Here is a 14,850-nt window from a genome sequence, read left to right on the forward strand (position 1 = left end):
CAAAGAAAATTAAAAGGAAAAATTTCACAAATAGTTTACAGCTAGGCGTAATGAAGGGACGTTTGAATATTTTATTACGAAATATTTTATCGATGATGAATGCAAATTCCAAAATTATTTTAGATTGACAAAATGTAAATTTACTTTTGTTTTATCTGCCATCGCAAAACATATTTTTAAAACTCCAACAACCACTGTGAAGTTTCTTAAAACACTAAAGGAAAAACTTGCAGTCACTTTAAGATATTTATTTCGATATTTATTAGTCAAAATCTAAATAGGATGATTTAGATGACTAATTAATTTTCGTTTTGTTGTACAAGGTTTTTCTAATAAACATTATATTAAATATAATATTTTATTTTAATTGAAATCATTCTGATTATAGTAATATTAATTAATAAGATTAATATTGTTATCTATGATACTGATTTTGAAACGTTTGAGTATATTATTCGTTATTAGAGGTAATACTTATCATCATAAAATCAAAATTAAAAAAGTTGTGATGTTTATGACTTCCTTCTCCAAAAAAATTAACCCTAGAGCCGTTGCTGAGATAAACTAACATTTATATCTGATTAAAAATGATTTTGATATATTTAAGCAGAACATTGTTCATTCCAACGATGATATTTTAGATTAGAATTGTGTTTATTCACAGTAGAGATAATTATTAAATTAAAATTGTATGATATTTATGATTATCTGATTATATTTTAGAATGAACTGCAAATTTAACTCAGAATATTCGTATTATTCAGCCGAAGGACCTGGTCTCTTAGGGGATGGTTCATGAGAATATAAAAATATACAAATAAATGTAACAATCGAGTCATTACCCTAAGTACAAATATTATTATATCTCTAGCTAGTAAACTTTTTGTTTTAAATGTGACTGTAGTATCGAAAAATGACAATAACCTAATGAAAATGTATGTCATGAAAGTGACACTATCAATTGACATATCTGGTAATTTATAATTTAAATGTTCCGATCCAGGCACCGTTGCCATTTAAGTTATTTGTAATTTTGCTCTTCATTTAGATAATGAGCTTGCTGTCATCTCGATTTTACTCCGCTTCCCTCCACTATTAGACCAATTAATTTAGTAAATCAATTGAAGGATGATTATTAAACCTACATTAATTAGTTCGCAGATAACTATTTGGAATAAATATAGTAAATAAATTATTAAATCTATTACATATATCAATAATTAAATATATCATATATATATATATATATATATATATATATATATTATCTCTAAAAGATACTTTTAAAAAAGCTAAAAATATATAAACGGTAAACAATTATAAATAATAATCCTGTTGAAGATGAATCACAATCAAGGACACATATATAATATATATATATATATGGAATAGATGGGGAGAGGTTTCAATATTTCATCAGAATTCCAGTAAAAATCGTTGCTCACCGAGAGAATTGGTAAAGAAACAAACATTATAAATAGAGTCGGGCAGTCTAATATTTTCACGTTCTTTATTTTTATTTTAAATGCTATTATTTTAAGGTACCACGATCTGTATGTATGTGAGACTAAAATAGTCTCACAATCTAGCGACTTAATTTTTAAGAATTTACCACAATTTATACTTAATGTTATTCGGAATCATATAGGAACTGGCTAAGGGATTTTATTTTCATCGGGCAACTGAAAAATCGTTTCAGCGTTACTTCTGTGTACTATTGCTATAATATGCAATTGTATACGTGCTTACCTACAGAGAACAAACCGAACGAAATAATGATTGTTTCCTCGGAAATAAATCTCCATTATACATTTAACGCAGTCTTGTATAACTTAATAAGCACATTTGAATGAGTACACAGAAATTGTATTACGAAATATGAATCCATTAATTTAATTCAATTTCAAAATACATATACCTATAGTCGACGACTGCTTAATAATAAGATACTACTTCCTCGTATATAAATCAATTACTTGTTGTAGAACACTGCGCAATGATAATGAAATCTTAATTATTCAATTCGATTTGGGTGCAGATTATGATTATTATGTCAAAATATACATGAAATATATTTATTGATTAAGACATTTACAATTTTAGGTATCTTATGGTACATATTACTATATATTACTAATATGATATCATATCAAATATCATTATTTTATCGTTATTTTTTTTTCCTTGATAGAAGTGAAAACAAAAAACGAAGCTAACTTTAAAATAAAACGTAATATAATATTACAACCTACAGTATTGCCATGATATTTTTTTTTAGAATACTTCTAATAAAAGTTTATTTTTATATTAGATTTATAAATGATACCAAATAATCATTCGTGAAATCGAAAAAGTCTCATAAACTATTTAAAAAATGACTAGACAAATAAGTGTAGATAACGATTTTATTCTCAAATAATTAATTGGCGAATTAATTTCACTTACCACTAACCACTACTATAAGTACTTACAAAAATTATTACACAAACAGGAGTGGCATACGTAGCATTCTTCGGTGGGGGGGGGGGGCTTGAAAGTAAATAATTACTCAACTGTCACAGGATTAAGTTTGAAAAATAAAGAACGCGATTTTTTAATTCTTATTTATACTAAGCATAATATAAAAAAAATATAATTATAAAAATAATGGCAATAAAATTATATTTTTATATAAGTTTATTTTTCTGGAACTTATACTTATTTATTTATCACCTTATTTTATCATTTTAAAGTACTAACGTGTCGTGTCGTCGTCATTAGGTTAACCTACTCAAAACTAGTCATACATTTATAACTGTTTTATTTTTAACGTAGTAATTGTCGGGGTAAATAATATTATTTTCCGTCTCGACAAATAAAGTTAAAAAACAACGAATACGTAGATCAGTGGTGGTCAAACTACGGCCCACCATCATTTAATATCTGGCCCGCGAAAGTATTCTACATTACAAAACTTATTAGGCGTAACTATAATATTTCACATTTACGTAAAAAAAAGTTGAAAAATTAAAAAATACATTTTTTTCATGGCCAGGATAAAAAAAGGTTGGCCACCACTGACGTAAATAATCGGTACGAGAAACGATATCCATAAATGTATTTCATTGTATATACGTATCTTTAATTGGCATTTGAAACCATCGGCGCCAGTGGAAATTTCAACGAGATGCTCCGGCTCCACCGTTTCTCTGCATTAAAAAGATAAAATAATAAATACAACGTCTTAAACATTTTAAGAGAAAAAATATTAAACACAACATTTTAGAGTGTTCGACCAATCGTTGGAAGGATAACGACCAAATTCACCGGTGAATTCACTACCTCAGTACAGCCGGGTTCACACTACACCGTGCCGTGTCGTGTCTTAAATAATTATATCTGATTTGTTGAACCTTATTGTTACATCAAGGTGTACCGTGTAAGAAATCACAAGTTACCTCACTAACCATAAGGTACCGTTAAGTTGATTTTATCCAACTTTTGAACGTGTGGTTACCACAGATATAGATAAATTTGTTGTTTTATATATCTGTGGTGGTTACCGATTTTAATAGTAATAATTTAATATTCTATGATAACATTACTCATAATAACAATAGGCTCGGAAGATGTAACATTTGCATGATTTTATTGGCCTATTCAATTTATTGCTCAGCAACGTTGAAATTATTTTCACGACACTATGAAAAACCTAATGGGTACATTTTGAACGAAAATTTCAAATTTTAATCTATTTATTTTACTTACATTTTAGTTTATCTTATATATTTACTCCTAAAAATTATGTTTAGCTTAGTATAATATACTAACAACATTTCTACTGTTATGTACGATTATATTCAGTGGTTGAATTGGAAAAAAAAATAAAGGTGGACTCTAAATGTAGCTGAACAATTAGCGTTCCAAAGCAAATTAATCTAAAAAAAACCGTGGGGGACTTTGTCCCCCCCCACCACCTAAATGCATCTACAATATAAATAATTAAATATATCTAATGATTAACACAGATATCTATAACAAATAATAAACAATACTAATAGGTATTTATTTGTATTAATTCTATCAACACAGCAACACGTCTAGCAAATTTAAAATCTAAATGTAAATATATAGCCACATGATAAAATTAATTAATCAATTAACTTTCAATTTAAAATAATTCATGTATTTTACTGTTGCCTACAAAAAGTAAATATTAAATTTATAGATTATAAATGTTACTCTTTAATTAGTATATTAATTTTTTTTTGTCAATATTAATTTTAATATTTGAAGTTTAATATTAGTCAAATAATTTATTTCATCCCGTCACATTATTTTTAGGACTAAGATTTGCTGAGAGTTAAATAATAATTATTTTTATCATAGTTATGTATATTTATTGCTTTAAAATGTATGACCAAAAAAATTTAAGGAACTTTTAAATGTATTTATTAACTTTTTTTTTAGGTAGGTACTAGGTACTTAAGTAAAAAGGGCTAATAACTTTTTTTGAAAAATCAAGTTTTTTTTATAAATTTTATCAAATTACAAAAAAAATAAAAATTGCCGGGACTGACGTTCATTGATAATCAGATTGTACATCAGTTTTTCTAATAAATTTTATTTCTACTTTTTTTTTTTTTTTAAGGCGGGATTTATGAGGGTGGATTATCAAAAAAAAATAAAAGTACACCGGTAACAGGAATCTGCGCACGTCTATGATTTATTATTAAATTAAAGTGTTTTAATTACCTTGGTTATTGTTTTTTTTTTTTATTGAAAAAGTCCGATATGGACAATTTTTGACGTTTATTCATGTTTATTTGTTTATTGCTGACGTGACATGTAGGACTGTAGGAGTGCGGTTAAGGTGTTTACTATTTTCAACAAAATTACAATTTATAAATTACATACGAGAGTACGCGACAAGCTAACATAATACTGATTACTCATTCGTGGCGCACCTCGTTTCCAAATAAAATATAAATAATATTTAATTTTCCTTGAAAACGATCACCATTTGTTAATCGTCGATAACTAAAACAACGGACGGATTCTCAAAATACGGAGTCAATATATTATTATTGTCAATGGTTTACTAAAGATCGTTATATCGGTACACCCAGTGAAGTTTTCGTAATAATTATATTTTTAGCAATTTAGCAGCTTATACCACGAATTAATACGCAGTGGAAACACTTGAAACGTGTTACATGAATTATATAACATTATTATTTATTTTATTATTGCGTTCCTAATATACATATGTGCTGATAATAATGAACAGATTACGAACTAATACCAAAAATTAAATAAAATATTAATCGTTTCCAATTTTTTTTTCATATTTATTTAATTTTTCTTAGAAACAAATTCATATTCATATAATTGTTGAAGGACGCTGCGTCCCCTGCGTTCCTTGATGAATTAAATTAAGGGGTACGCTATAATATGAAGAAAAATGAAGAGTAGCTCAGACCCTCTGCGTCCCCCCCCCCAATTCAACCACTGAGTATATTTAATAAAATATCTTTTTTTATGAACATTTTTGCGTTAAAAAAAATTAAGTGCATATTTTTTAAGCATATTTGTACTTTTTTTAAGCGCATAAGTGCATGCATATTGAATACTTTTTAAGAGGATTAAGTTCTGAGCCCCAATAATAATATAATACATAATTTCTACTAAATAATTTAATATTCATCAGTTATTATTCGTTGAAACTTATGAAAATATTTCATATCTAATAAAAAAACTGCGAAAATATGTAACCAAATTTTGATAGCATCACCATAAGATATATATTGGTATCACACGGTCTAGTAAAATACACATCAAGGTGTAGTGTGTACCCGGCTTAAGCGTTTGGTACACGATTAGTTGGTCTTATAGTTTTCGACCACGGTTGGAAAACAGATTTCCATTTCAACTTGTATTTCATTTTTACTCGTGAAACCACTTGCGCCATCTAGGCGTGTACCGATCGTCAGAAACGTACAGAGACTAGTAAGACTATAATGAAGCACACGTTTAGGCAATATTTATAACGGACTTATTCGGTATATGAAATTTCGCGTAAGAGAAAACTGAAACCTCATTTGCTATTTTAATGCTTTCATTATTATCTGTAAAATACTATCACAAGCATTGAAAAAATTAATGATTTTTAAAGTTTAAATTATGAAGACATTTAATGATTTTATAAAATTATTTAATTTTGATTTGAAACCGGATTACAAAATATGGTTTAAGTACTAAGCATGCAATAAGAAAAATATTTATGTTAAATGGCAAATAAATAATGACTTATTAACAAATAATATTTTAACATTTTTACAACTACTATAAGAAACGAAAAAACTTTGGCTTTGGGTCACAAGATTGTATTAATTTTAAAAATTTGCTTTTCTACAAATGTAATAAAATAAATGATCACTAAAATTAGTTTAGCACATAATTAAATCTATCATCTTGGTGAAAAACTGTTATGAATTTATAATTTTTTTTAAGTTCACTAAATTATCTCTTACTCATAAATTTTATTATTAATAATTTAATAAATCAGTTCATACAATCAATATAAATACTAAAACATTTAATTTTTTTTTTAAATTTAACCAAAAATACTTCATAGCATTTCATTTTTTACTATATACATGATTAAATGTCTCAAACAAAGTATTCAACAATATTATGTAAAGAAAAGGAGTTGAATAAATGGAATTGCTCACTAAAAAGAAAAACAAATTCTTATTTTCAATGTTTTTATATTTGTCATACATTAAACCATAACTATTCATGCATCAACTTTTCCTTCTGTCTTGCCAACTTCTTTTTGGATACTTTCTTCTTTTCAGCCTCATCCTTGGGCACTTTAGCAACAAACTTCTGTTTTTCAGCAAGTATTAATTCAATGTGACAAGGTGAGCTCATGTAAGCTTAAAAAAAAAAAAAAATAACTGTAATTTATAAATAATTTATTTTGATTTAAGTAAAAGATAATAATTGACTATAACTTGACTTTATTCTTAAAATATCTAGAAAACATCTCAATATACATTTTAATAATAAATATTACAAATAATTAGTTGATAAATAAAAAAATTGAATTTAAAGAAATAAACTAAGTAGAAAAAAAAACATAGGTTTCTTAAAGCTCAGTCAAAATAAAATAAAAAAAGTACATATAACATATATCATATTCGAATAAGCAAGGTTTCAGGACTTGAAACATTTTCATACTTTTTCAAGGTTTAATTTTTACTTGCCCATGTAATTTTTTTCATATAAATAATATACTCAAAATAAATAAATTTGCTATAGAAACTATGGTTTGAATTTGGATCTACAATTAGGAAAAGTACTTATCACCAATATTTCAAATATTCTTAAACATAATAATTATTTTTTTATTTTTATGAAATAATAATAAATATTTAAAATGCAAATTTTAGTTTTTATTTCATGTTTTAGTGCTCATTATGTATAATAGTTTAAGCCAAGAAACATAATATTGGTTCAGTTCATCAATAATTTAACAATAGAATATTCCACAAATTTGATTTAAAACAAATTAATTGAGTATGTATTTTAATATCAAAATAATTATTGTGTACTTACAAATAAAAATTACTTCCTACTTCTTAAAACACTTTTGTAAATTTAATATTAGGAAGACAAATTGAGCGATACTAAATTCTATAGAAAAGTCGATCATGAAAAAAATTTAAAATTTATTAATATTTGTGTGATCTCATTATAAATAAATATAAAATTATCAAAAAAAATTTTAAAAAACTATAATTTCTCATAATAAATTATAACAGCATAAGCCTATGACTTAACCTATAAATGATTAGAATTCATAAATTTAATTCAACTAGTCAAGTACCAAAAATAGTTAGAAATATTCTAGCATACAGTATCTCAATATTTATTTAACATAAATGGGTATTTAAATTTTTTAATTGCAACATAATATTGAAATATGCAAAAACACTATTTCAACAATACCTAATTATCAGACTCATTATGGCTACTGTAGTTTTTAATTTCATAGAATCTAAGGCTATAACAATGGGTTAGAATTCCTTAGTTGTAAAAATTCAACAATTTGTTATAGACAATTAATAATTGAAAACTGTAATATAAATTATGAAACTGTACACTTGATAATAATACAAATGCAGAATTATAAAATAAATAAGAAATAAATAATAATTTGTAACAAAATTGTTGAAATAAATTAAAAAAAATGATAATCTCAAAAAAAAAAAAAATGTCAAATATAGATATTTAAGAGAACTCCTAGCACAAAAATCAGACGCTTTAAAAATTAAATAAGAGAAAAATTATTGAACTTACGGTTAATACGACCGTGGGCTCTGTAAGTACGTCTCCGTAAACAAGGAGCACGATTTACTTGAATGTGTTCAACAAACAAACGATCTACGTCCAGACCCTTAATGTCTGCATTGGACTCAGCATTTCTGAGGAGTTGCAACAAGAATTCAGCAGACTTCTCTGGCCAACGTCCCTGAGTCATGCCCCACTGTTTGGCCTACAATAAAATAATAAAGATTTTAGTCCATCAATCTTTCCTATATTTACTATGTTCTTACTTGCGCACAACGACCAACACCACCATTGAACCTTCTGAAAGGTACACATTCTTTCTTATCCTTAACGTTCTTCAAGTATTGTACAGCACGACGAAGAGGCATTTTCTTAATGGTCTTGGCTGTCTCTCTCGTGTTCTGAAGACATAAGTTTTAATTAACGAAAAAATGACAAGCGTCGAATTGTGTAGAAAATCGACACAACTTAAGATCGATTTCCAGTACCTTAAAATGAACTCTTAAATTGGAGCCCCTGGCCTTACAGGACTTGGTTGGGTTCTTCGGTTCCTTAGCGTACTTGCCCATGATTGGGACTGTGGGGAAAAAAAATGTTTAGATTAATACCGATACTTGTTAGAAAAATAAGTTTAACATAATACTGCGAATAAAATAATAATAGTTTGGAATGATTTTCAGTGAGAAATTAATGGATGGAAATGGATAAACATCACACGCTTACCTGAAGAAAATACGAGAATAGAAAAAGAACACTAAAACCTAAATGGAAAACAAATCTAATATGTTTTGGTTTGACAACGAAACGAACGCATGATAATTTGAGGTTAGCCAACAGTGTGACCATCTCCATGAGCCTTATCTCAAGCAGACGTTTATGACATTTTTTTCATACTATTTAAACAATTTTGAATTCAAGTAAAATATGTAAATTTCGTCAATGTTCAGGTTTTAATACTACGGCAAATGCATTTGTATTGGGTTTATTATAAATTATGTAATAATTAGAAATACATGTTAAAATAATTTGTTATTTCACATTCGAGCAAACAATTATTATATTTTTTTTTGTTTTTTGTTTTCAAGGCGGAGAATTGTTTTCTTCTTACGTAAATACCAAATTAATAACTACAAAGGTGTGAGATTGATTTTTTGAGAATTGTGAATGAAATCAGGAATGGCGTTGGCGATCATATTGGCCAAAGTTATAATGGATAATATGATAAAAACAAAAAAATTTTTATAGATTTTTCAATAAAAAAAAAAAAATTACGATGAATTTCATTGTATAGATATTCAGAAAACAAAATCCAATTATTTTTATGTATTTTAATGAAATAATCAATTATTTCACATTTACACATCGTTATCAAATACACTTGATCGAAGTGGCTAAAAAAACATATGACGTTTTGTCGAGTGGTTCAACTGTAACACTCGTTTGTTATCATTGACGACGACAATGTTTCCCCAACCATCAGGCATCCAAATTCTTAGACATTCCTCCGTCGGGAACTGGGACACTGATTCGAGGAAAATGTCGAAGAACAAATTAAACTTGACTTTACCTCCTGGCGTCGCTGACAACCAGCAGCCTGTTTCGCCGTCTGCACCGTTATCAGCCGCATCAGACACAGGGTAAATGAATTATATGGAAATTTCAGTCTTACAGTCCAGTAAATCTGTTTCGCTAGTATTTTATTTTTAAAATTTTTATGCGTTGCAGATGTGACAAGCTAAGCGTAGCGAGTCTACAAGAACAGCTAGACCGAGTTGGAATGGATGATGAACAGCGGAAACGAATGGAATTGTTCTTATGTCAAAAAGAAAAGATTGGTGGTGAACTTAGTGATGCTGATTTTGAGAAAATGAAAGATGGTGAACTTGGTGCCGGAAATGGTGGTGTAGTAATGAAAGTTAAACACAAATCTAGTGGACTGATCATGGCTAGAAAAGTAATGCAATTTCATAATTTGTATTGATTTCTTATTGTATAAAGTGTTCATTTTGTAGCTCATACATTTAGAAGTAAAACCTGCTATTAAGAAACAAATCATACGAGAACTTAAAATTTTACACGAATGTAATCATGCACATATAGTCGGTTTTTATGGTGCATTTTACAGGTAATATCACTGCTGTTTATAATATTCTTATTTATTTATATTTTTTTTTTATATTTTTTTCATTAACATATGGTTGTAGTGATGGAGAAATCAGCATTTGTATGGAGTACATGGATGGAGGTTCTCTTGATCTCATATTACAAAAAACTCGAATACCTGAGCCAATACTTGGAACTATAACTGCTGCTGTATGTGAACAATATTTTTTTTCCTAATAGACAAACGTAAAATAAACTTTTTACTTTAATAGGTTGTTAAAGGACTAATTTATCTTCGAGAACAGCATTCAATTATTCACAGGGATGTCAAACCTAGTAATATTTTAGTTAACAGTGCAGGAGAAATTAAAATATGTGATTTTGGTGTATCTGGTCAATTAATTGATTCTATGGCAAATTCATTTGTCGGAACTAGATCATATATGTCTGTAAGTGACAAAACAATTTAATTCAAATTAAATCGTTGAACTAATTAATACAATACATTTTTTTTAGCCTGAACGATTACAAGGGACACAATATACATTACAAAGTGATATATGGTCCTTAGGTTTATCTCTGGTTGAAATGGCCATTGGTATGTATCCCATACCAGCACCTGATGCTAAAACCTTGGCATCAATTTTTGGACCAAGATCCCAGACGACTGAAACTATAGAAAGCATAGAAAGTGATGTTTTTGGTAAAAAATTATTTTATGTACATTTATTTTGATTGATTAAATACTGTATAGTTTAAATCTTAATTTTTTTTTGTAAACGCTTATTTTTTTTTTTATGTTCTATCTGTATTTTAATTATATAATTCTATATTAGCAAATGGAAATGGGCCAAGACCAATGGCCATTTTTGAACTTCTTGATTATATTGTGAATGAGCCACCTCCAACGTTACCAGCTGGTATCTTCTCAGACGCCTTCAAAGATTTTGTAGACAGATGTTTAAAAAAAAATCCTAATGAAAGAGGAGATTTTAAAATGCTTATGGTAAGATAAAAATGACACCATATTATTAATTTTTCTTTCAATATTAATTATTTTTGAAACATTTTTCATTTATTTTCATTTTTATTGTTTAAAATTCATAATTAATTTTTGTTTTAAATAATATTGAAGTTAATATATTAACATAATCATTGTATTGTATTGTATTATTATTACTGAAAATATCAAGTTGTTTTATAAACATAAAATATTCTTATTTTATACTAAAATAATTTTACCAACCAAAGGTTTATTGTACCCTCTAACGATAAATTTTAACTCATTAGTAAAAATTACAGACTGAAGTGTAATGTATAAAAAATTTATTTACAATCCACAAGAAAACAGCATATACTTAATAAAAAATAAATTCATATTAGAAATAATTTTATATAAGAATCATGACCATATTAAAACATTATTATCATATGATATGCATGTGTAAATTTACTTTTCTAGAATAAATCAAAGAAAATGTTTTCCAATTTACTCTGTGTAACAAAAAATTTCTTTAATTTCTTTTACAGAAAACTATGTTGATAAATATAAAAATAATTATTTCGATTACTATATTACTATAATGTAACATGTATATATAATATAATATTATAGTAAATAATCCACAGTAAATTATACTTTAGTTTTTACTTAAATCAATAATTCTAATAAAGATATTTGAAACAATTTATTGAATTAATTTTTATTTTATTTTATAGGATCATCAATGGATAAAGAAAGCAGAAAGTGAACCTGTTGACATTGCTGGATGGGTTTGTAAGATTAAAGGTTTAACTCCGACTACTCCAACTAGAATGGCATCAAATTCGGCCTCATGAGTCTGCTCACTGCTCCTAATACAAAGGCTCACTGCTGCGGACTCCTATATAGACAGAAATGTCTAGAGGTGCGCCCCTCCCAAGCTTCAAAATATAATTGCTTTTGCCAAGTAATTTTTTTGTTTTATTATTATATTTATGTAGCTTTTGATAGAGTGATTAATAATTATATACTTAATAGAACATTTTAATGTTATTAATAAATATTAGGAGTTAATTTATTGTTAATCTTCTGGGTGTTTTTTATAAAAAATTTTCTACGTGTATTGTGTGATGAAAGCATTAATTTCTTATATTTCTTGTTGTATTTAATTAGTTATATTGTTTTATTGTAATCCTTGTAGCTAAATTTTCTTTTGCATATCAAATATATTATATATGCACTATACTGAAATAGATATCTAGCAACCTTAAAATTTAATTAGTATAAATATCGAACAAATAAATAATTCAAGTCCAATATAAAAAGTTACTAACAAATCAAATATTCCAGGAAAATTAAGCATTTTCTGTCCAATTGATTTTGTGATTTTATTTTCTTCCAACGCTTCAACAAAGTGATTTATTTTATACATTTTTTTTATTTGCTGTTATGTATAATGTATAGATAATTCATTTTAAAATGTTATACTTATTTTAATTAAATTGTATTCGTTTAATTTAATATAATTTAATTTTCTAGTATAAATATATTTTATTTATTTATGTTGTTCCTGCTACTTCATATTGTACTCTCAAGCTCATTCTGCTCATTTTGCACCAATTTTATTATTCCTTTTACAGTTATCCATATATTGTTACACTAAATAAGATAGTACTGGTATTATGTAAATGCTTTTAGTTAATGTTATCATTGTAGCATTTGTTATAGCGCTAAATCAATTATTATGTAATCTTGGTTATTTTTATCCGTACATTTATTATTTGTTTATATTATGATGTATTTATTTAAGTGTAAGAGTATTACTACATAGACTAGTACTTAAAAATTTAAAATAATCAAAATGACATTGAGTGTCTTGGCATATCATTAGGCCAGTGGGAGCCTTAGTAGCGGGAGCAGTTAACTATATATAATTATAATATTTAATGGCAAAATGTTAAATCAAATCATAACATTTAAATTGTCATTTATTTTATTCCTAAACATAATTATTATTATTATTATTATTATTATTATTATTATTCATACAATTTATGTATTATATAATAGAAAAAATAAATTTACATTTTATTTACATTTGAAGTATATAAGTCTGTTGAAATATTTGTAAAATCCCTATAAAAAAATAAATATTTTCTCCAATTCCCATCATAAAATGTTAAAATGTTTTTGTCCTATTAAGTGTATCCTTTTTTAATTGCTCAAATTGAATGTATAAATATCTACTATTTTTATGTTTAAATAGTTTATCCAATCAAACTTACTCAATATTCATTCATCAGTTCCATATTATATATGGAACTCATACCATTTCAATAATTGAAAAAAAATAAAAAAATAAAAATATTCTAACTATAATTATTATAGTTAGAATTTTTTTTATTTTTTTAAATATTAATAATTCATTACAAAGAAAGAAAATGAAATGCAAGATTATTTTTTAAGTTATGTATTTTATTAAAATACATTTATAGCTTGGAAATCCATATCATAACCCATAGTTTTAAGTATGCATTTCTTAAAAAATGCATTACCATCTCATATGTTTTGTTACGTCTCTGAATTTCTTAGTGAACTAAGAACTATCCTTCCATTGTTTGTAGACCTTGAATAAGGTCTATAAAATATACTTACAAATAATATAATTAAAAAGTAAAAAATTGTGTTTATAATATCCTTGATAATAGAGAATTTATAATATTTACTATTTCATTAATGGATGGAAAAAATCAAGGTTCAATGGTGTGTCTAATTTACTTCCGTATCAAAATTCAGTATGTAAAATACATTTAGATTTCTTTTATTTATTACCTACATTATGACATCTTCAAAAAAAATCAGAATAAACCCTTGTATACGTATATATTCAATATTTCAATGTAATGCTTTAATAACAATTAACCATTGAGTTAAATGTTATAACCTTGGGAAAAACTTAACCACGGGGTAGCCATAAAAAGTATAGGTATATAAAGAAAATTAATCATTTTTTGTTTGAAACATTATTATAATTTTTTTTCTCTCTTTCGATAGGTTTTTGATTTTGAATACAATTAAATTTGATTAATTTCTAACTTGTTCAGTAATCTATTATAAATGAATTTAATATTGCGGTATTTTTTAAAGGAATTACAAAAACCTTTTTACCTAGTTAAAATTAATTGTTAGAGTACTCGAAAAGTGTATATATATTTGAATAATAAATATAAAACATATGTATAATTTGATGAGGTTTTATATACCATCCTTAATCAATATTACATATAATGGTACGTGCGTTGTTCAACGATAGTATCTGTAATTCAGTTTGTAGGTTTTAATGTTTTTTTATAATATAGATGTTCATAACCCCAAACTACCTGGAAAATATTCTCTGTCTACTCATTGAAAAGCGATATCATCTATGT

The 14,850-nt window shown here is 26.2% G+C and overlaps 2 protein-coding genes across 2 annotated transcripts; one reads left to right on the forward strand and one right to left on the reverse strand.

Annotated features, from left to right (window-relative positions):
* Positions 1 to 6,729: 6,729 nt before the first annotated feature.
* Positions 6,730 to 9,168, reverse strand: LOC112693888 (60S ribosomal protein L17). The gene is made up of 5 exons (XM_025569144.1): positions 9,061 to 9,168; positions 8,826 to 8,914; positions 8,604 to 8,738; positions 8,347 to 8,542; positions 6,730 to 6,920 (listed from the first exon to the last, which is right to left on the reverse strand). The coding sequence occupies exons 2-5, from the start codon at positions 8,904 to 8,906 to the stop codon at positions 6,775 to 6,777; spliced, it is 558 nt and encodes a 185-aa protein (XP_025424929.1). The 5' UTR covers positions 8,907 to 8,914; positions 9,061 to 9,168; the 3' UTR covers positions 6,730 to 6,774.
* A 615-nt stretch (positions 9,169 to 9,783) lies between these two features.
* LOC112693885 (dual specificity mitogen-activated protein kinase kinase dSOR1) lies at positions 9,784 to 12,441 on the forward strand. Its single transcript, XM_025569140.1, has 8 exons — positions 9,784 to 9,974; positions 10,063 to 10,291; positions 10,350 to 10,462; positions 10,542 to 10,650; positions 10,713 to 10,889; positions 10,957 to 11,143; positions 11,277 to 11,446; positions 12,160 to 12,441. The coding sequence occupies exons 1-8, from the start codon at positions 9,799 to 9,801 to the stop codon at positions 12,277 to 12,279; spliced, it is 1,281 nt and encodes a 426-aa protein (XP_025424925.1). The 5' UTR covers positions 9,784 to 9,798; the 3' UTR covers positions 12,280 to 12,441.
* The last annotated feature ends 2,409 nt before the right edge of the window (positions 12,442 to 14,850 follow it).

The sequence above is a fragment of the Sipha flava genome, unplaced genomic scaffold, assembly GCF_003268045.1.
Source record: "Sipha flava isolate LNK unplaced genomic scaffold, YSA_version1 119_pilon_pilon, whole genome shotgun sequence".
Lineage (NCBI taxonomy): Eukaryota > Metazoa > Arthropoda > Insecta > Hemiptera > Aphididae > Sipha > Sipha flava.

Bases quoted from the DNA above. Each gene is read 5' to 3' on its own strand.
- LOC112693888 (XM_025569144.1), bottom strand. From the start codon at position 8,906: ATGGGCAAGTACGCTAAGGAACCGAAGAACCCAACCAAGTCCTGTAAG. The intron at 8,739-8,825 runs GTACTGGAAATC...TTATGTCTTCAG, and splicing joins ATTTAAGAGTTCATTTTAAG to AACACGAGAGAGACAGCCAA. The intron at 6,921-8,346 runs GTAAGTTCAATA...TTTTTTTTTAAG, and splicing joins AGCCCACGGTCGTATTAACC to CTTACATGAGCTCACCTTGT.
- LOC112693885 (XM_025569140.1), top strand. From the start codon at position 9,799: ATGTTTCCCCAACCATCAGGCATCCAAATTCTTAGACATTCCTCCGTC. The intron at 10,651-10,712 runs GTATGTGAACAA...TTACTTTAATAG, and splicing joins TTGGAACTATAACTGCTGCT to GTTGTTAAAGGACTAATTTA. The intron at 11,144-11,276 runs GTAAAAAATTAT...ATTCTATATTAG, and splicing joins CATAGAAAGTGATGTTTTTG to CAAATGGAAATGGGCCAAGA.